The 20,923-nt window shown below is 50.4% G+C and overlaps 1 protein-coding gene across 2 annotated transcripts in view; it reads right to left on the reverse strand.

Annotated features, from left to right (window-relative positions):
- Positions 1-19,988, reverse strand: part of Tcerg1l (transcription elongation regulator 1 like) — a 176,108-nt gene extending 156,120 nt beyond the window's left edge. For both annotated transcript variants that reach the window (XM_070011452.1, XM_070011451.1), the window contains exons 1-3: positions 19,599-19,988; positions 17,170-17,316; positions 15,984-16,164 (exon numbers count right to left, since the gene is read on the reverse strand). In XM_070011452.1, the coding sequence (XP_069867553.1) occupies positions 15,984-16,164; positions 17,170-17,316; positions 19,599-19,949 (679 nt within the window). In that variant the 5' untranslated portion in view covers positions 19,950-19,988. The remainder of the gene's footprint in view (positions 1-15,983; positions 16,165-17,169; positions 17,317-19,598) is intronic.
- Positions 19,989-20,923: the final 935 nt, after the last annotated feature.

Here is a 20,923-nt window from a genome sequence, read left to right on the forward strand (position 1 = left end):
TTTGAACATGTCCATTATGGATAGAGTGCACGGGAGTCAGCCCTGCCCTCTTCCCCCGCTCCTCACCCTCCACCTTCATCCCTCCTCCTCCCCTTCCACCCTTCCCCCTCTCCTCAGCCCTCCACCCTTCCCTTCCACCTCAGCCCCCTCCCTCACCAACCTCATTGTTTCCTAGTTCAATTTGCACATATCCATCAGATTAAGTGAAATAAGCCATATGAAATGTTTTTTCATGTCGAGGCACAAATAGTACTAGATATTTAAAAGTTGACAAATCTCAATATGACATCTGAACATGATATGTAAATACTGAACTATTTTATAACAGACAATTTTCAAACTTAGATGCAAGTGTGAATTGTAAAATAAACTTGTCTATCCCACCAGAGTGAGAAATAAAGAGTAAGCATGTTTTATAAAAATTGGATGTATTAAATCTGTGAGTAAAAAAGTGTCTTTCCACAAAAGCATCAGGTTCACCATTTTACTAGGCAAATCCTTCCAATTATTTTCAAGGAACAGTTCATTCTAATATTGTAAATGCTTTCAAAGGATTAAAAACAAGGGCCTCTCCCAGTGTCACCGGCCTCCTAAGCCAGGCCAGCACAGGAGAAGGAAAAGAGATCTTGTGGTTCACACCGGAGCCCGTTAAAGACCCTGCACAAAGCAGGGATGACTCCAGCTCTGCCATTGTCATGAAGAAGGGTGAGTTCACCCCAGGACGCAAGTGACTTAACAGTTATGTCAAATGTCACACCACATGTCAATCTATTTAAGAAAAAAATGTGATTACCTTAATAGAAAAGATATTGAAAAAAAATCAGCACTAAACTGTGATGACCAAAAACTGACCGCAGCGACCCGCAGGGGAGAAACGCCGTGCTGAGCTGAGGAAGGTGGGCACAAAGACCTCTGCTAGGACAGAAGCTCAGAGAGCCACGGGCCCCCCACAGCCCGGCCCAGGGACCTGCCGCCGTCCCACACGGCAGAAGGAAAGGACATTCTCAAAGGTAAAGTACAAAGCGCCAGGGGAAGAGAGGGGGAGACACATCCATCTCTCCCCTGAGCAGGAGCAGGGCAGTGGCTCCTGCTAGCTGTCCTCCACTGTCCTTGAAAACAGGAGAAAACCTCACAACTGGGGCTGCAAGCCTGGCTCTCCTGACGCTGGCGGCTCACGCCTGTCACCCCAGCTTCTCAGGAGGCTGAGGTCTGAGGATTGTGAGACTCTTACCATCAATAAAACACCAAAAGGCAGATGTGGAGCTGTGGCTCAAGTGGTAGAGCACTGGGCCTTGAGTAGAAAAGCTTTGAGATAGCACTCAGGCCCCAAGTTCAAGCCCCAGGACGAGCGTGCGCGCGCGCGCGCACACACACACACACACACACACACACACACATACACACACACACACACACACACACACACACACACACACACACACACACACACACACACACACACACACACACACACACACACACCACAGCTTGGGGAACTAATATTAAGAAATGATGCACTAACACCTTAAAACGTCTATGCACACTGAAACTCTGATTTACAAGGTGAACTTTTTAAATGTATGAAAGATGACATGAACTAAGTTGTCATTTCAGCCAGACGAGCAGCTGTCTTACCATTTGCACCTGCAAGGCGGTGCGCCCCTGGCCTGGTATTATTCGTGAATATTTCCAGACCTGTGAGGGCCTTTTTTCCCTTCCTTTCTCATTTCCATGTCCCAAATATTTTGCATCTAATAAATACGCCTTGTTCTTATGTTGTGGAAAATGAAATATGTTAAAACAAAGAGCAAATCACGTGTGCATAAAAGCATCATACAAATTTATACCATTTAATTGCCTTACATATAAATTAAAATGGAGCCTTTATTCTTAGAAGATAACAGAAACAGAGAGGTCACATCTGGGTTTGACTGGCGCACAGAAAGGTCATAAGGACGTTTCCCTGGGAGGGGATTTTAAAGCTTACTGACAATCTCTCAAACACACAGTGGATCCCAATGGCTCCTCAGTAAACCTGGTCACATTTTCAGACACAGCCTTCTCCCGCCTGTCCCCTAAAATGGTGTTTTAAGTGCAAAATACAAGCCCCTTATCAAAGATAACAGCAAGCAGAAAGGAATTCATATTGATTACACATTAAAGTAATAATGATCTGGATATTTTCAGGCTAAATAAAGGAAAGTACTTAATTCCAGCTGTTTCATTAGACTTTTGCAAACATGGGTGACTACCACAGGCAGAATGGCTACCAAGAAGAAAACACATAGCAGGGGCTGGTGGCTCTCACCTGTAATACTTGTATTACACCTGTAATCCTACTCGGGAGGCTGAGATTGGGGGAAGTGTGGTTTGAGACCAGTCTGAGCTAAAAGACCCCATTTTAACTCCTCCCAGCTTGAGGAAGGTGCCTCACCCCTATCATACCAGATTACACAGATATGAAAGATTGTGAGACTCCATCTGAACAGAAGAAGCCAGGCATGATGTTCGTATCTGTCACCCAAGCTGCAGTGGGAATTTAAAAAATTTAAAAACAGGAGGATCGAAGTCCAGGCCTGGGCTGCGACAATCCCCTATCTCAAAATAACTAATGTGAACAGAGGCAGAGAGCCAGCATGTGCTCCCGTAGGGGAAGCCTGCCCGCATCGCCCGCCACAGACAACAAAAGAAGAAACACGTAAAAGAAAGAGAAGAAACAAATGCTGTGAAGATGAGGGGGAGGGGAACCTTCTACACGGCTGGCAGTTAGCCCAGATACTGCAAAAACTGGCATGGAGCTTCTGAAAACATTCAAAGTATAACTCGCCTGTGACCCATGCACACGAGACGCCCGGCACCCGCGCCAGCTCTCTGTGCAGTGCTCCACCGTATCCTCACAGTAACCCGGTGCATTGCGGCACCAGCCTAGATGCCCACCATGGGTGAACGGGTACAGAAAATGCGGTGTTTCTACAAAGTAGATCTTGCTCAGCCTTTGGAAGAACACAAGTAGGAGGTTTGCGGGAAAATGGGTAGAACTGGGGTCATGCTGTTAGGGGATAAGCCAGCCCCACCAAGACCAGTCTCACGGGGTCTCTCATTCACAGAGGCTATGGGAAAACAAAATAAAACAATAATCAAAACCATGAACGTAAAAGGGAGACAGACCACCCGGCTGGTGGAACGGAAGGGAAAAGGGAGGGAAAAGCAGGAATAAAAAGATGACTAGAGGGTGGATATGATCAAAGAACACCGTGTATCTGCCTCATGACAAGCCCTTCTGCTGCACAACCTGATACATGCCAACAGGAAAAGCCAGAAAATCCTCTGTTCCATCTATGGTTCACATAACACTTGCTCTGAACAACACTGCTATGGAGCAGGCCCTGGAGGGACAGGGTTTGGCTCAAGTAGTAAAACATCTGCCTAAACTCAGCCCAAGCACTAACAATAACAACAACAACAACAACAACAATAATAATAATAGGCTCTGAAATCTGGAAAGTCCAGTAAGAAGAAATCCAGAGCCAGGGACCCATGAATTTCCCACCTACAACCTTAGCGGCTCACAAGGCTGAGATCCCAAGCCAGCCCCAACAGGAAGTCCAAGAGTCTCCATCAAAATACAGGGCTAGAGGTGTGGCCCAGAAAGTACAACACTGGCTGTGAGCAAGCAAGCCAAGCAGCTTGAGGCTATGAAGGAGAAGGAGGAAGAGAAGGAGCAGGAGGAGGAGGAGGAGGAGGAGGAGGAGGAGGAGGAGGAAGCAGAAGCAGAAGCAGCAGCAGCAGCAGCAGCAGCAGCAGCAGCAGCAGCAGAAGAAGAAGAAGAAGAAGAAGAAGAAGAAGAAGAAGAAGAAGAAGAAGAAGAAGAAGAAGAAGAAGAAGAAGAAGCAGAAGCAGAAGCAGAAATAATGAGAGAGTAATCAGCTATAATTATGTATTAAAGCGTGCTGTTACTTTGACTTTGGCCCCTCCTCTGTTGCTTCTTAAGAGCACACTAATTTTGTTTCCTCGTCTGTGAGCTGGAGTAACCATCTTTTGACAACCTGACTTGTTATTTTATGGAATGTCACCCATAAATGTAAGAAAAAAATCACCACTGGGACCTTTAAAATGGTAGGGACATTGCTGGTGAGCACATATTTCATGAGCTTTAATTACCAGGCTGTCCCTCTGGTTGAGCGGACACTGAATGCCTTGTGAGTGTGTCTGGGGACGCACCACCGCCACGTCGATGGCTCCTCCAGCACAGGGGAGGCACGGGGCGGATGGGGTGGAAGCTCCCTCGGTCATCCTGGGGCACCTGGCTCCGAGGGGCCGTGGGGGAGGGGGGAGGCGTGGGGGAGGGCAGGCTCTGCAGACAGCAGGCCTGTTCCACCCTCTCCGTTACCAATACTGTCACAACTATGCATTTCCACCTTTGCTCGTGATAACACATGAGCACACTGGAGTGCCAGGAGTGAGGCCCGGCGGCGGGCTGGTGACCACCGTCACTTAGAGCCGAGACTTTACTCCCCAACCGCACCACTTCTACGCAACTGGTTACACCACGGCTCCGGCCATGAGAGCAAGGCTTGCCTTGCGCTCTGTCCGGACGGCAGCGTGCCTTCCCTTTGCTGCCCTGGAGTTCCATCGGAATTGAGGACGAGGCTGACAGTGCGGCCGATGACAAGGGGCAGGCGGCCTCCTCTGCCCCCATCTCCGAAGGCCTGTGACCTGTAGTCACATGCAACCCTTTCCTCCTGAGGTATCTGCCCTTCACTATCACCAAAGAGCAGTGTTTCTCCTTGTAGACAAAATCAGGGGTCCAGAACGATCTCTCCGTTTGTCCTGTGACTCCCGGCGCTGGCGCTGTCCCCAGCCATCCCGGGGCGTGAGGTGAGAGAGCGGGCCTGGACCACAGCTCCCCTTCTTGCAATCAGAGCTGACCCCTGACTGGGGAAGGTCAGCTCTCCAGCCACGTCCGCCTGCCCCCTGCTTCCACGGAAGGGACGGTGGGTGCCGTCTCCGGGGGACCCGCGGCACCCCCTCCCCTGAGCCCGGCAGCACGGCGCTGCATCTCCAGAGGAAATGGAGGCCACGCCACGGTCTCCGGACCCCAGCGACTACGACCAGCCCACTCACCTGGGGTGGGGAGCCACCCCACAGACACTCAGCACAGGATTCCGTGTGGCAACTCTGAGGAGTGAACACAATCTCAAAGACGTGGGTTGTAGAACTTGATGAAGCGGCTCTTATTTCCTGCAATACCTTGATGAAAAACCAACGGGACTTGACTCGTTACCGTGTGGAGGTCGTAGCATGCTGGTCTTCTCTCAGGCAAGCCCCCCCGCCACGGCCAGGCCCCCAGAACGAGACGCAACTCGCCACCTTCGCTGCTGACCGCACCGCAGCCATGGCCTCAGCTCACGCACTGTGCTGGAACGATGGCATTCTGGTTGCACAAGTGATGCTTCCCATTCAAAGAGAAACTGACGGACAGTGTAAAGCTGGACGTGACAGACCCTCTCTCCCCAGCACTCGGGGAGAGCGCTCTTAGGGAGGGTGCATTTCCAGCTGCCACCTGTGCGTCACCGTTCACGTGAGTGTGTGAGCACTTTGCGCAAACCTCAGATCCTATCTTCTCAGCCTGCAGTGCACTTTTTAAAACTTGACACTACAGCAAAACAGGAACACCTGCTCTGGTCATCAAGGTCCTTCTGAGCGGGTAGCTCGGGGGCTGAGTGCTTACCCAGCACCGCTGAGACCCAGCTTCACAAGGCAGCTGTGCTCAGGCGTGCACCCTGCCGCCGAGGACTGGAGACCACTTCTCAGCACCAGTGTGTCACGAGTCACTTAGGAGACATCTAGCCACAGACATCTGAGAGTCTACTCAACGATGTACTGTCATCATTCATACATAGTTGCATGAACATCTTTCCCTAAAAGAAGTACTGAAATGACATTAGCTTGTAAATGGTCTGCAAATCAAACTGCATAACCCATTACCCCACACTCCACAGAAAGCAGACGCAGAATGTGGGCCAGAACCACTGTGAGCACCAAACGCACCCCATGCTCATTAGTAGGATGCATTCTGTTCACTGGATTAAGAGCGCATTCCTGGAGCCTCCTGTGAGCCAACTGTATAGTTTATAATAATCATTTCCAGTTACTCTGTGAGTCATCGTGTGCATGTCTGTTTTTATTATGGAACAGAGTAAGTCATCCTACTAACAACTGAAACTTATTATGTGGACCTGTGTATAGGTACAGTGGAGGACATTAAAAAACCGGAATCAACTGTAGAATGTTGACTGCACTCTCATATTTATATGGTTTGCCTCATTTGCACATCCTATCACATTTTTATATATTCCATCATCAGGACTGTTACATGATTTCTTCATCTTCCAGACAATGAAGCATCAAAACTGTGAGTAAACAAAGGACCTGCCTGTGCACATGGGCATAGGCCACGCTCCGCCCAGACCACTGACTGTCCACATAGACACAGGCCACACTCTGACCACACCACTGACTGTCGACACAGACACAGGCCACGCTCCGCCCAGACCACTGACTGTCCACATAGACACAGGCCACGCTCTGACCACACCACTGACTGTCCACACAGACACAGGCCACACTCTGACCAGACCACTGACTGTCCACATAGACACAGGCCACGCTCTCAACACACCACTGACTATCCACATAGACACAGGCCACGCTCCGCCCCGACCACTGACTGTCCACATAGACACAGGCCACGCTCCTCCCCAACCACTGACTGTCCACATAGACACAGGCCACGCTCTGACCACACCACTGACTGTCCACATAGACACAGGCCACGCTCTGACCACACCACTGACTGTCGACACAGACACAGGCCATGCTCTGACCAGACTACTGACTGTCCACACAGACACAGGCCACGCTCCGCCCAGACCACTGACTGTCCACACAGACACAGGCCACGCTCTCAACACACCACTGACTATCCACATGGGCATAGGCCACGCTCTGACCAGACCACTGACTGTCCACACAGACACAGGCCACGCTCTCAACCCACCACTGACTATCCACATGGGCATAGGCCACGCTCCACACAGACCACTGACTGTCCACATGGGCACAGGCCACGCTCTGACCAGACCACTGACTGTCCACACACAGACACAGGCCACGCTCTGACCAGACCACTGACTGTCCACACAAAGACACAGGCCACGCTCTGACCATACCACTGACTGTCCACATAGACACAGGCCACGCTCTGACCAGACCACTGGCTGTCCATACAGACACAGGCCACGCTCTGACCAGACCACTGACTGTCCACACAGACACAGGCCACGCTCCGCCCACACCACTGACTGTCCACACAGACACAGGCCACGCTCTGACCACACCACTGACTGTCCACAGACACAGGCCCACAAGGACTTCCTCACACCTCCCCATCCCCAAATTAAGATATCTCGGAGTATGGTATGGATCCAGCTCTTTCTCTCTTTTTTACCCTTTGTTCTTTAATTCCCTTATGAACCTTTAACGCCACCTAAACACAGCATTGTGTAATGAGCTAGAGTCCCCAGCTCTGCCAGCTCTTCCATCTTCCCAGTTTCCAGACTGCACCAGGACACTACATTGCCATTGTTCTAGTTCATCTTTCTACATTTCTGTAGTTCTCTAAATTACAAGATTTCTTTTTAAAAAGCACAAAAGCTAGATTTCAGTGGCTCAAACTTGTAATCCTTGCTACTCAGGAAGCTGAGATCTGAGGATCACCATTCAAAACCAGCCTAGCAGAAAAGTCCCTATGAGACTCTTATCTCTGATTAACCATTCAAATCACAAAAGTAGAGCTGTGACTCAAAGTGGTAGAGCACTATCCTTGAGCAAAAGAGCTCAGAGACAGCACCCAGGCCCTGAGTTCAAGCCTTACAACTGGCCAAAAAAAACCACAAATATAGGAGTCCTATAAATTAACATGAATCACTATTGTATTCATAAACTACTTTATTAAAGGCAACTAAAGATTACAGAATGTATTTTCAAAATTAAAATTATTAAGAACATGCTCAATATTTCAATCGCTCCAATTATTTACATTTTTGAGGGGGCTGGTTTGTTCAAACCAGTATCAAATAAAATCCATACTTTCAGGGAGTGTATATTTTAACTCTTTAAAAAAAGCTAAAAAGTGTGTATACTCAGTTTGTGTATTATAATATTTGATCTTTTTAAGTGTTTAGTTCCTTGACCTTTAACAAAGTATGCAGTAACTCCCTCCAAAGTCATATAGGTGTGCAACACCCAAAACCTTCCCTGTGCCCTTTGTGTATCATCAAAAACTTTCCCTGTGCCCTTTGTGCATCTCCAAAACCTTCCCTGTGCCCTTTGTGTATCTACAAAACCTTCCCTATGTCATTTACACACTCAGAGCTAGAGTCTGTGTGTTATCTATTCTTAGCTTTGCTTTCCGTGGACTGCCACAAAGGAGAATTGGATATAAATGTTTGATTCTGGATTCCTCACATCACATAATGCATTCAAGATTCGATGGTGATGTTGTATCAGCCGAAAGATGTTCCTTTTCATTTCTGTGTCACAGTCCCGCATCTGGATCTCCTCAACTGATCATTTCAGAAACAGAGCCGTAGTAGCGATGTGCCTGGGTCTGCGCTGGCGTCCACACTGTGAGCTGGTCTCCAAAGTGACCACACCATGTGGCAGCCTCCTGACCCCCCCCCCGTGACGCAGACACGCCAGCTGCTCATCTGCACAATGCCCGTCAATGTCTGGTTTAAATCACTGCCACCCCCATGGGTGGCGCAGGGATGCTTGGGAAAGGGCTGCATTACATTGGGCTGCGTTTCCACGTGCCAGCTTGCAGTCATGTTTCTCAGCGGGCACTTGGTTCCTGTGCTTTGTTCATGTTTGTTGGGTGGTTTGTTGTCTTGTTGACTCAGAGGTTCTTGATCAGATCTATGTTTATTAATCTTTTCTCCCAGCATGTGCCTTTTCATTTTATTAAACATGCCTTTATAAAAACACAGCTTTTAATTTTGATGAATTTCCATTTGTCAGTGCGGTTTCTGTCATGGTTTGTGTTTTGGTTTCATTTCTTTGAAAAAAAAAAAACATTCTCTGCCAAACCTGTTCCCAATGTTTTGCTTGTGCATCTTCATTGAGAGGTTTTATTGATTTTGGTTTCATAATTAGGCCTATAATCTAGCTTGGATTACATTTTATGTGTGGTACATTGATCAAAGTTTATTTTGAAGATGGTTATTCAATTGTCCTCAAACTATGTGTTCAGAAGATAATCACTGCTGGCTTTCCTGTGTACCTTTTTCTAGACTCAGTTGTTCATCTGTGTGTCCTTCTCTTTGCACACGTTAGTTGTACAAGGGGGTTTGCTGGGACACTTCCTATATTCACACCGTGCCCCACCAAGCCCCCCCTCTGCCACTCTCCCTTATTCACCCCTTCCTAAGATATTTGAGCAGAAGGACTTTGGCCATCTTCCCTCTTCTCCTCCCCAGCCCCATTCTCCCATCCTGTTCCATCTACTCATCCTCCAACTGAGACTTTAACTTTGCCATTGATTTTTAAAATCTGTGCGTACTAACTGAACCACAAAGTGTCAACATGGTTTTCCTCAAGTATGTATGTAATACTTTAATCTTATCACCTTCCTCTTTGCTCTCTCTCCCAGCTTTCCAGCCCCTACTGGTGCGCAGCTCTTGGTGGGGCTCCAGTGCCATATTCACACAACGCAGTGTTCCACCGGCGCCATTTCTCCTGACTCCACTGCCCCTCCCACCTCCACGCTCCTGTCCTTCACCCTTTTTCCCTTTGCCACTGGAGCAACTTTGCACGGAAGAGTTGAAGGCACCAATTCTTGCTTGCTCAGCCTTCTTAGAGAGAAGTTCTCTTCCCTTTCTTCCCTTCCTCTCTTCCTTCCTTCCTTTCTTCCCTTCCCCTCCTTTCCTTCCTTTGTTCTTTTCCTTTCTTTTCTTCTGAGATAGTCTTGCTATGTAATGGAGACTGGCCTCAAACTCATGATCCTCCTACTTCAGCCTCCTCTCCTGAATGCTGGAGTGGCAGATGTCAGTCACCACACCTGGCTACACACATTTTCTCATGTGCTTTCTAGATTTGTGGAAATGGCCCCATTGTTTTGTCTTTTTCGTTCTTTGTATAGACAGCATCGATCGAGTTTCTAATGATGAATCAGCACAGCATTCCAAGTGGGGGAAACACTTGGTCCTGACATGATGTATAATCAATGGAACGTATTGCTGGATTCGCTGTCTTCGTGTTAGGCAGGGCATTTTCCCACCTGCGTTGCTGAAGAGCGCCGGCTGCCTTAGCCTCCTGTGATGTGCAGCTCGTGCGGCAGAGGGAGGTTGAAATGTTGTTCGCTCTTTTGTTGTCCGAAGCAGCCTATCTAACCATGTGTGCTACTTCCTCCTGAAGTGCTGGGTGGAACTTGGGAGTGGGTCTGTGCTATGGGGCAGTCTCCTTGTCAGGAAGAACCAAACTCTGCTGGAAGACGTAAGCAGCGAGCTCCATGCTTCCAACAGGAGGGTGCTCCTGGCCTGTGCGGCTTCTGCAGTTGGCGCTGGTGGCTACTGCACCATAAAGTTACTTTCTCTGTTTCATCAACGCTGTTCAATTACTGCCATGAAGTAGTCCAAGGTATTTCCTTATTGTATCTTATTAAGATCTAAGATCTGTACCTTTTCATTTCTCTTCCTGACATCCACAGTCTGTGCTGTCTTTCTTATCCTCTCTTATATACACTCTGGGGTTATGGATGGTACCAATTTTTCTCAAAACTCAGCGTGGGGTTTTATTGATTTTCTTAGTATTTTTATGTTCTTAATTTCTTTGTTTACTGCTCTTATCTTTCTTTTCCTTCCTTGGACTTGATGCACTGTAAGCAACACTCCCTCTTCTAGTTTAACATGAAGCTTAGACCATTGATTAGAGACTTTCTTCTTTTCCAATTCAGATATGTTCGTGCTATATGTGTCCATCGAAGCGCTGCTTTCTCCAGGCCACACAGGTTTACTTATATTGAATTTCATTTTCATTCAAAGCAAAGTACTTGTGAATTCTCACTGTTTCTTTGACCCATGTATCTTTTGACTGTATTTGGTTTGTCTTTTCAGGTGTTTGGAGGTTTTCTAATTATTTTTTCGATATTGATTTCTAACTTAATTCTTTGGAGTCAGAAAACAAATGAAATATGCTTTTCATCACTCATATTCTGTTGGGTTGCTTTACAGCCTAGACTATGGAGACAACAAATGTCACCTGTGCCTATGAAACGTCATCTGATGCAAGACAGTGTCTGTGGGCGTCCGCCTGCGGGGACGGTGGACATGACCTTGAAGCCGGGACTCTCACTGCCCGCCTGGCGCTTCCTTGGCACTTGTTTTCTCGTGTACTTCCTTTGTATCCAAAGTCATACTTTTGTTCTGAGTGCTTATTTTTCTGCTGGTCCTGCTGCCATTCCACAAATCTTCTGATTACTTTCCACGTGGCAAATTTCATTCCCCTCTGCATTTATCCTGTGTGTGTCTTCATCCTAAAACCCAGCTTCCCAGTCTCAGTGCATTTGGGGTGACAATCTGACACCCTCAGCCTAGCAAGAGGAGTCTGTACCTTAATATTTTAATCAACTATCTTGTAACTCGTTTGATATATTTGTTCCATCTATACTTTGGTCATTTGCTTCCATTTTAAGTCTTCTTTTGGATGGATTGATTCTTTATCATGATTCCATTTTTATCTCCACCATTTTTTAATTTTTTAATTTTTATTTTTTGGGTCCAGTCATGGGGCCTGAACTCTGGGCCTGGGCGCTGTCCCTCAGCTCTTCAGCTCAAGGCTAGCGCTCTACCACTTGAGCCACAGTGCCACTTCCAGCTTTTTTCTTTTTGCTTATGTGGTGCTGAGGAATCGAACCCAGGGCCTCATGCATGCAAGGCAAGCGCTCTACCACTGAGCCACCTTCCCAGCCCCTATCTCCACCATTTTTAAATTAGTTTGTTTACCTTCTCACAACTTTAAGTTCCTGGTTTATGTTTCATTCTATATGTCTCTATATTCCTACATAGGATGAAAAGTATACCTTAATCAGAATTCACCCAGATCAGGGTGCTGGAGAGGCCCTGGGTCCAGGTCAGGATGCGGGAGAGGCCCTGAGTTCAGATCAGGGTTCTGGAGAGGCCGTGGGTCCAGGTCAGGGTGCTAGAGAGGCCCTGTGTTCAGATCAGGGTGCTGGAGAGGCCGTGGGTCCAGGTCAGGGTACTAGAGAGTCCCTTAGTCCAGACACCTGCCACCCTAGTCCCTGGGTACCATCTCTGCCTATGGCCTAACTGGGAACCTGTTACCACCTTGGTCTAGAATTCCACTCCACTTAGAGGCGTTCCCTGGGGGTTCCCTGACATTCTCTCTAAGGATAGCATGCGGCATTGCTGTGTCTTTATTTGATCTGATGTTTCCTGTCAGACCATGAGCTCCCCAGCATTGCTGTAGGCTGTTTGCTTGTGAGCTCCAAATCCGCCGGTAAAGATGTCCTTAGGAGGTGTGGTTGTGAGCTGGCCCAAGGAGCCGTCCTGTCCCTCTGACCTGGGAGGGCCCTGTGATGCAGACAGGACTACCCTGGTGAGCTTGCAACCTGGACGGACACCCTTATCTCTACCACCTCTCTCCAAAAAGGTGAGAAATCAGTGTCTTCTGGCTAAGCCACCTCACCATGCTGTAGCTTTTCTCCTCTTATATTGTGGGAGTTGAGTTGAGCAATGTGAGAGTCTGGGAGGGCCCAGCTCCTGCCCTGTAACTAGAGTTACTGAAAAGAGACTTGCCTAATGAGTAAAGAAAAGGCAGTGAGCCTTGACCATTAGTTTCCACACTTGAAAGTGGCCGAAGTCCTTTTCTAGGTCTGAGCATAGTGAAGGAAGGTCACTGTTATCTTCACACATAAGCTCAAGATGAATAAGAACAAAGGCCATTGAAGATGAACAGATTTCAGAGGGTTTTCTAAGTATATTCAAGTCCTGCTATACTCTTCAGACTCTTGCACCATGAAGCTTATTCTTAACCAATGATAAATGAGTCTCAAAAATCTGCCCCCGTCCCCCAGGGTCGTAAATGCCAAGCTCAACTCAGACAAAACCAGCTGCACACTTCCACTGAACTCACACTTCCCCAAGTCCACAGCATAAATGACCACTGTCCCTAAGAGATCAAAGCACATTTCAAAAATACTTAGAAGTGACTATTCCACAAAAATTACTATTTATCCAAGAAAAGTGATTTTAGTCCACAGGGTCTGTTCAAAGGGAGGACTCTGGACTCACTTTCCCACTTCTATGGAATTCTAATTATGCTTCTTTGATTAATTTGAAGAGGATCAATAAAAATGTCTGACTCTAAGGTCCCTTATTTCTAAATATAAAAATGTATAACAAGATTAATCGATGTCTCATGTCAATTATGTAGCATATTTGTAATTACATCACTAATGTAACATACTATGAAATTCTAATATAAATATATGAATTTATCAACTTACAATAAGATATAAAATTTAATAGCAATTTTAATAACATATCTAAAAGTTACATGTAAATGTCATAGTAAGTGTTAGGTTTGATAAAATCAACATGATGTATTTTAATGTTTAACTGACTTAAGATTTACCTAGAATTCCACCTTTCCTTGGTACTCTCCCAAGCTCTCTGCTAAGCAGTTAATAACACATAAACAACTAAGGGAAATTCAATGTTTGCTTTTCAAAACTGGGCAATTTCTAAAACTTCTGAAATTTATTAGAAATAATAAAAATTTTAGTGAAGCATCTCAAAATGAGTCATTGTTATTAAATTACCTTTGCAGGGAGCTGCGCTTCTCCCAAAAGACAAATAAAACTGTGCTATCTTCATTTATGATCCTTAAGTCAAAAACCAAGCCAAACAAAGAACAGCTATGAAAATGAGCAAACATTTGACCCAACGGTAGACCAGGCTAGAACGAAATATTATTCTAATATTGATAGTGTCTGTAAGAAATATTATTTATTTATCCTTTCTAGTAGAGAAGTCAAAAAGCAAACACATAAAATTGATGAATGCTCTTTGAATAAAGCATGGAATATCTATTATGACAGAAAGTAAATGATCACCACGTGACAGGAAATCCAGAAGTGGCCATGAGTTGCTCCAGAATGGGAGTCCTGGGAAGGCTAAGCATGCTGGGAAATGACAATACAAAATTCAGTGATGAGCCAAGAAGTCGAAAACCTGCTCAAAGGATTTGTTGAAACTTTATTTATTTATTGTCAGTCATGGCGCTTGAACTCTAAGTCTGGGTACAGTCAGCTCTTCAGCTCAAGGCAAGTGCTCTACCACTTGAGCCACAGCACCACTTCCAGTTTTCTGGTGGTTTACTAACAATAAGAGTCTCACAGACGGGGCTGGGAAGGTGGCTCAGTGGTAGAGTGCTTGCCTTGCATGCCTGAGGCCCTGGGTTCGATTCCTCAGCATCACATAAGCAAAAAGAAAAAAGCCAGAAGTAGAGCTGTGGCTCAAGTGGTAGAACGCTAGCCTTGAGCTGAAGAGCTGAGGGACAGCGCCCAGGCCCAGAGTTCAGGCCCCATGACTGGACCCCCCCACCAAAAAAAAAATAGAGTCTCATAGACTTTCCTGCCCAGGCTGGCTTTGAACCAGGATCCTCAGATCTCAGCCTCCCAAGTAGCTAGGATGACAGGCATGAGCCACTGGCGCCAGCTAAAACTTTATTTTTAAAACTAATCTTGTTGGTAACTTTGCTGACAGTCATGGCCAATGCACTAGGAAATTAAAATAGTATTCTCCCATATATCAAGAGTCATCTAGAGTTATTCAAAGTCACTGCACCCTCACATGACGCAGGGCAAGAAAACATCTCCAAAGCCATTAAATGAGTCAGGAAAGATGGCCATCTTAGTATAAAATGTCTACAAAGATATGCATGCATGGTGATCCATCAAGTCTCAACTGATCAATAATCACCATGGCAAAGAAAGAAGGCAAGTTTCAGCCAAGAGCCATTAAGAGCTAAAAGAAATACATTGTTCTTCCTGAGTTATTGCTAAACAAGATTCATAGCTAATTGGAATAAACATGTATCCGAACAAAGAAAACAAATAGGTCTCCTGCACTAGAGCTGCCTGGTCCACAGGAACACTCCTATTACTGAATTTTAGAGACACATATTGAGATAAGCTTGGTAGTCAGGTAGGAAATTACAGGAAGATAATGTAATTCTGAAGTCATAAAATATTCCATAATGGAAGGGGCTGCAAGACAGTTTGGGCACCGCAGCATTTGCTTTCATAATATGATCATCTGTTAAGATGATTTTAAAAATCAATTTAAAATTTCACAAGGTGATTTTCTTCTCCTCTTACCATATAGGTTTATTATACAATCTTTCATCCAGGAGTTCTTTCTGAGGACTCTGTTCCAGGACAAATGTTTTTTCAGGTCACTAAACTCCAAAGATAGAACACAATCCATCTTCATAGCCATCTCCACCGTCACCCCAAATGTGATAGCAAAATTCACAGCGTTCTATGTGTGCCTGGCAGAGCAGCCAGCACCCTGATATGCACTACACCCCAGACCAGCAACACTTCAGGGAGTGGACGGATTGATTAATAAGTGCTCTCATCAACGGCAGCCCGAGGGACACGTAGTCCAATCTCAAACTGGCACTCTGCAAACACAGTTCTGTACAAACCCACCAGCCACACCATTCCTCTTAAAAGTAGAGCTGTAGTCCAAAAGCAATCACTCAGTCTTTTAAAACAATTCAATGAAGCAACTAAAGAGTGTTTACTAAGGTAATCGTGTCCTTGTGATCCTTTCCGTATGAATGCATAACTAACACAAACACAAAGGGCACCAGGTCATCGTTACTTGGGCACCAACCTGGTATGGGCTGCGGCGCTAAGATCACGGCAGGGAGAGGCCTGGAGGCGGAAACCGGCCTGGACAGCGACAGGGCCACTTGGCTTGCAAGAAGATGAGGCTTTTCCTGCCCATGGAACAGTATTGATTCCTCAGGATGAAGCCATGTTGAGTCCAGGGCAAAAGGATTGTTTAAAAAGATCTGTCCAAAAACAAGACAAGCACAACATTTAAGACAAGGCACAGGGTGACATATACAGAGAGACATTATCTGACGCTGATCAAATGCTGGGTGCTCTACTGTTAGATTCTCTATGAAAGCACAATCCTAAGACTTAAAACAACGCGCTCCCAAGGAACCATGTCCTAGCTGGAAGCTGCTAGCTAAAGACAGGATTGGTCTTCAACTATAAACCCAACAGCCAGTTTATAGGTTGAAAAACCAGCCAGTGGGGTCCTTACTTCATGTGTTGTAGAACAAATCAATATATTACTGTGTCTTCACACACAGCAAGCAAAATATAGTCAATAAATTTGAATTCAAAAGACAAAATAAGCCATCTGAAAGATGGAAAATAAGAGCAGTGATAGCAAGAAAAACTCACTTTCAAAATTTTACACTTGTATTATAGAGATATTTAAATCTAGATTTTGGTCGATAGTTACAGATTTAAACCCTCAAAAATTAAAATGTAAATTCTGGGGGGTTTTTTGTTGTTTTTTGGGTCCGGTTGTAGGGCCTGAACTCTGGGCTTGGGCGCTGTCCCTCGGCTCTTCAGCTCAAGGCTAGTGCTCTACCACTTGAGCCACAGCACCACTTCTGTTTTTTTTCTTTTTGCTTATGTGGTGCTGAGGAATCGAACCCAGGGCCTCAGGCATGCAAGGCAAGCACTCTACCACTGAGCCACTTTCCCAGCCCTAAATTCTGGTTTTGAAATTGGAGCTATTACATTTTCTATGGAATCCAAGTATTTTAAACTAGAATAGAATGCCAATCTCCCTTCTTCTGTTTTGGAATCTGATTCTGGAGATCTCTCTCTCTCTCTCTATATATATATATATATACACACACACACACACACACACACACACACACACACACACACATATGTATGTGGCTAAACTATTACAATCAGAAAACATAGTAATACCCAACAACTTAATAATAAGAAGTTCACTTATTCGATTACAGTACTTCCTTATTTACCTTGTAATTAGGCATCCTTTTCTCCGTCCAACTTTTCCCAACAGGAGGTGGTAGACCAGAAGGACAGACATGGGGGAAAATAGGTACCAATTCCACAGTGGAGGAGGGTGATAGTCCTATTGGTGGAGAATGACCACCGAACAGCCACTGGAACCCAAAACAGAAAGAACAGAGTGTCCATTAGCCCCAGCAACCAGCTGCACTTTGTATCCAAAGATGCTGGAATAATTGCTTTGGAACATCTAAATGCAAGGGTTTGATTATGAGGAAAATCCCTTCATTCCCTAGTCCAAAAAAAAACCCTGGAACATATGTAAATTAATAGTACTTTATACAAATTTTTAATATCTACTCAATATTGGAAAAGAACGGTCAAGTGCAGCACTGCGAGGAGTGGCTTTCTGCCCTGAGACACCAACCACGAAGGGGAGAGATGCTAGGCATGTATTCCAAACCCCTGGATTGTTTTCGAGGAACAGCACAGAATCCCATCGCGTGGCATGCCTTCCAGTGCAATATTGTCTAGGAATTACAGCTCACATTTCAAAACACTTAAGACTTTCAGAATGAAAAGAGCTAAAGAGTTAAGATTTCAAGTTTCCCGAGGTCCATCAAGACAAGTAGATTCCAGAGCCAGGACAGCACGAGGCCCACCTGACTGAGGTTCTCCAGCAGGGAGATTGTAAGTCCCACCTGACCGAGATTCTGAGCGTAAGGCCCACCTGATTGAGGTTCTTGAGCCGGGAGAGCCTGGCCCACCTGACTGAGGCAGAAGCTGGCACAGTCCTGCTGGGGCTGGAGTGCCCCATCTCAGAGGGAGGAGCAGCGCAGTGCACCCGGGAAGGGGAAGGGCCTGTGTGTCCTCCTGTCTCACACGCCAAAGCGACCAAGTCCTCATGGAGAGAGCACACAGATGACTTCACCAGGTAGAACAGGCCCGCGGGTGTGTTTTTTGTTTTTTAAGGCCTGCCACATTCTTGCCTTCCTGGTTGGTGGAAATGTCCTTCTGTCGCGGACAACCGGCAGCACAGAAACACAGACAAGGCCAGTGCTGGCTGTTCTCCTGCGCGTTTGGGGAGGGGGCAGTGCTCTATGGCGGGGAAGCGGAGGGCACTCAGTGGCCTTGGGCGCGCCTAGCGGCGGCTCTCCACACCGCAGGCCTGGGAGGCTGGCCACGCCGCCGCTGCCGGGGTCCCGTCAGCCCGACCCGGTGTCCCCGAGCCAAGACGGTCAGGCTCGGCCGACCTCGACCCCTGGCCAACGCTGGCCATGGGTTCTAAGCGGTGCGGACGTGTCAATGAGGCCCGGCTTCCGTTCACCCCGGGTTTCAAACCACGGACCCGCCGCGGGCTCCGTCCGCGCGCAGGTACTTTTCTCGGGGACCCCAGGCTCCCCGCGCCCGCTCCCACGGTGGCCGCGGCGTGGCCGGGCACAAGAAGCTCGTCCCAGCCCCCGTGAGCGCGGAGGGCCGGCGCGTCCCCCACACCTCGCCCGGCCCTGCGCGCGGGAGCGGGGTCTCCGGACCCGCCGGGCCCGCCGGGCGCCAGCTTCCCGGGGAGCGGGAGCCGGGCGCGGCGCGGGGCCGGCGGCGGCCTGGGCACCGCGCTCTGGACGGCGACCCGGGCCGAGGAAAGTTGCAGCCCAGGCCGTCCGGACGCGGATGGCGGCGCGGGCCTCGGAACGCTTCCCGCAGCTCCGGCCGCCACCGCGAGCAAGCGGCGCGGGAGCGGGAACTTTCCCGGGCATGGCTGCCTGATTTGGGCGGGCGAGGACCGCGGCCCGAGAAGGGAGCGCGGACCCCAGACAGCAGGGTCCCTTCAGGCGACAGTTGCGCCCCGGGGCAGTGGGGGGCCCAGAACGGCGCGCCCAGGGTCTAGGGAGGGGGTTACAGGCGTGCCCGGGTCTGGGGTGGGGGTGACAAGTGCTCCCCGGGTCTGGAGTGGGGTGATAGGCGCGCCCCGAATCTGGGGTGGGGTGACAGGCGCGCCCCGAGTCTGGGATATGGGTTACAGGCGCGCCCCAGGTCTGGAGTGGGGTGACAGGCGCGCCCCGAATGTGGGGTAGGGTGACAGGCGCGCCCCGGCTCTGGGGGTGGGGGTGACAGGTGCGTCCCGGGTCTGGGGGGGGTGACAGGCGCGCCCCGAATCTGGGGTAGGGTGACAGGCGCGCCCTGGCTCTGGGGAGAGGGGGACAAGCACGCCCCGGGCCTGGGGAGGGGGGGACAGGCGCGCCCCGGGCCTGGGGAGGGGGGGACAGGCGCGCCCCGGGTCTGGGGGGGGGACAGGCGCGCCCCGGGTCTGGGGAGGGGGGGACAGGCGCGCCCCGGTCTGGGGAGGGGGTGACAGGCGCGCCCCGGGTCTGGGGTGGGGTGACAAGCGCGCCGGGGCAGAGACCGGCGACCCCAGCCCGAGCCGGCGCGGGGACGTTACCTGTGCGGGGAGCAGCGGGAGGTGGTGCGCGGCGGCGTGCTCGGGCGCGGAGGGCAGCGGCAGCAGCGGCAGCAGCGGGGACAGCGGGGGCTCGCCGGGCGCTTGCCAGCCGGGCAGCCCGGGGAGCAGCGGGGCGGCGGCGGGCTGGGCCGAGGCGAGCAGCACCGGCGGGGGCGCGACCCCGGCGCCGAGCTGGAGCAGCCCGGCCGAGCCGGGCACCATCCAGATCCAGGGCGGCGGTGGCGGCGGCGGGTCCGCATTCATCGGCCAGAGGACGGTCTGCCGCCGCCGGGGCTGCCGTGGCTGCTGCAGCTGCCGCCGCCGCCGCTGGAGCCTGGCGCCCGCCAGCATCCTACATCCCCGCGCGGGCGGCGGCGGGGGCGGCGGGCGCCCGAGGTGCGGGCCGGCGGCGGCGCGGGCTCCGGAGCGCACTCACCGGGTTCCGCCGCGCGGCTGCTCGCTCCGCCCCTGCCCCGCGCGGGGAGCCCCTCCTCCCGCCCGCGCCCTCCCCTCGGAGAGCGGCCGCCCGCGCCCCGCGCCCCGGGGCCCCGGCCGAGCGCCAGGCCCCGCCCCTCGGTCCCTGGATCCCGGGGGTCGCCCGAGACGGGGGGAGGGAGGGGGCGCGGCAGGCGAGGGTCGGGCGGCGAGGGCGCGGGGCGTGCCCCGCCAGGTGCCGCCGACCCCACCGCCCTCGCCCCCGCGGCCCACGTGGCCGCAGCTGTGGCCCCCTGGCGTCCGCACGGTGCGCGCGGCTCCCGGCCCCCGGGCCGTGGCAAGCCAGGCTGAGTTGGCCGCGCCGGGGCGGAGCTGGGGCGCCAGCGCTCCCTCCCAGGCTTAGTGGGGTGAGGGCGCCCGGGACGCCCTGGCTGCAGACGCGGCCCCGCGAGCCGTCCGGACACCGGCAGGCCCGGGCAGAGCTCTCCCACAGCTCTGCCGGACGCGGGCCGTTCCCACGCCCAGCGCTGCCCGGTGCGGTCTGGAAACGGAGCCGGGGGACGCGGGTCTCTGCTGCCTCCGCCCGGCTGGCGGGGACCCCAGCCCCGGCGAGCGCACCGGGCAGGCGGCGGGGGCGCCCTCGCTGGGGGCCCCGCACCCGCAGGCCCGTGCTCCGCGTCCCGCGCGCCCCGCTGCAGTTCGGGTCAAGGACAGACTCCAGCCCCCTCCGCAGTCCCGCGCCCGCAGACCCGAGCCGGGCCCGGCGTCGGCCCCGCGCGGCCGCCGCCAGACGGCGCTCACCCCCGCGGCCGGCGGTCCCGCCGCCCGCCCGCCGCAGACCCGGCCCCCCGCGACGGGGGGGCGGTTCGTGCCTCGCCCGTGCGCCTGAG

Source organism: Dipodomys merriami, unplaced genomic scaffold, assembly GCF_024711535.1.
Source record: "Dipodomys merriami isolate MVZ:Mamm:240054 unplaced genomic scaffold, mDipMer1.0.p SCAF_82, whole genome shotgun sequence".
NCBI classification, from domain to species: domain Eukaryota; kingdom Metazoa; phylum Chordata; class Mammalia; order Rodentia; family Heteromyidae; genus Dipodomys; species Dipodomys merriami.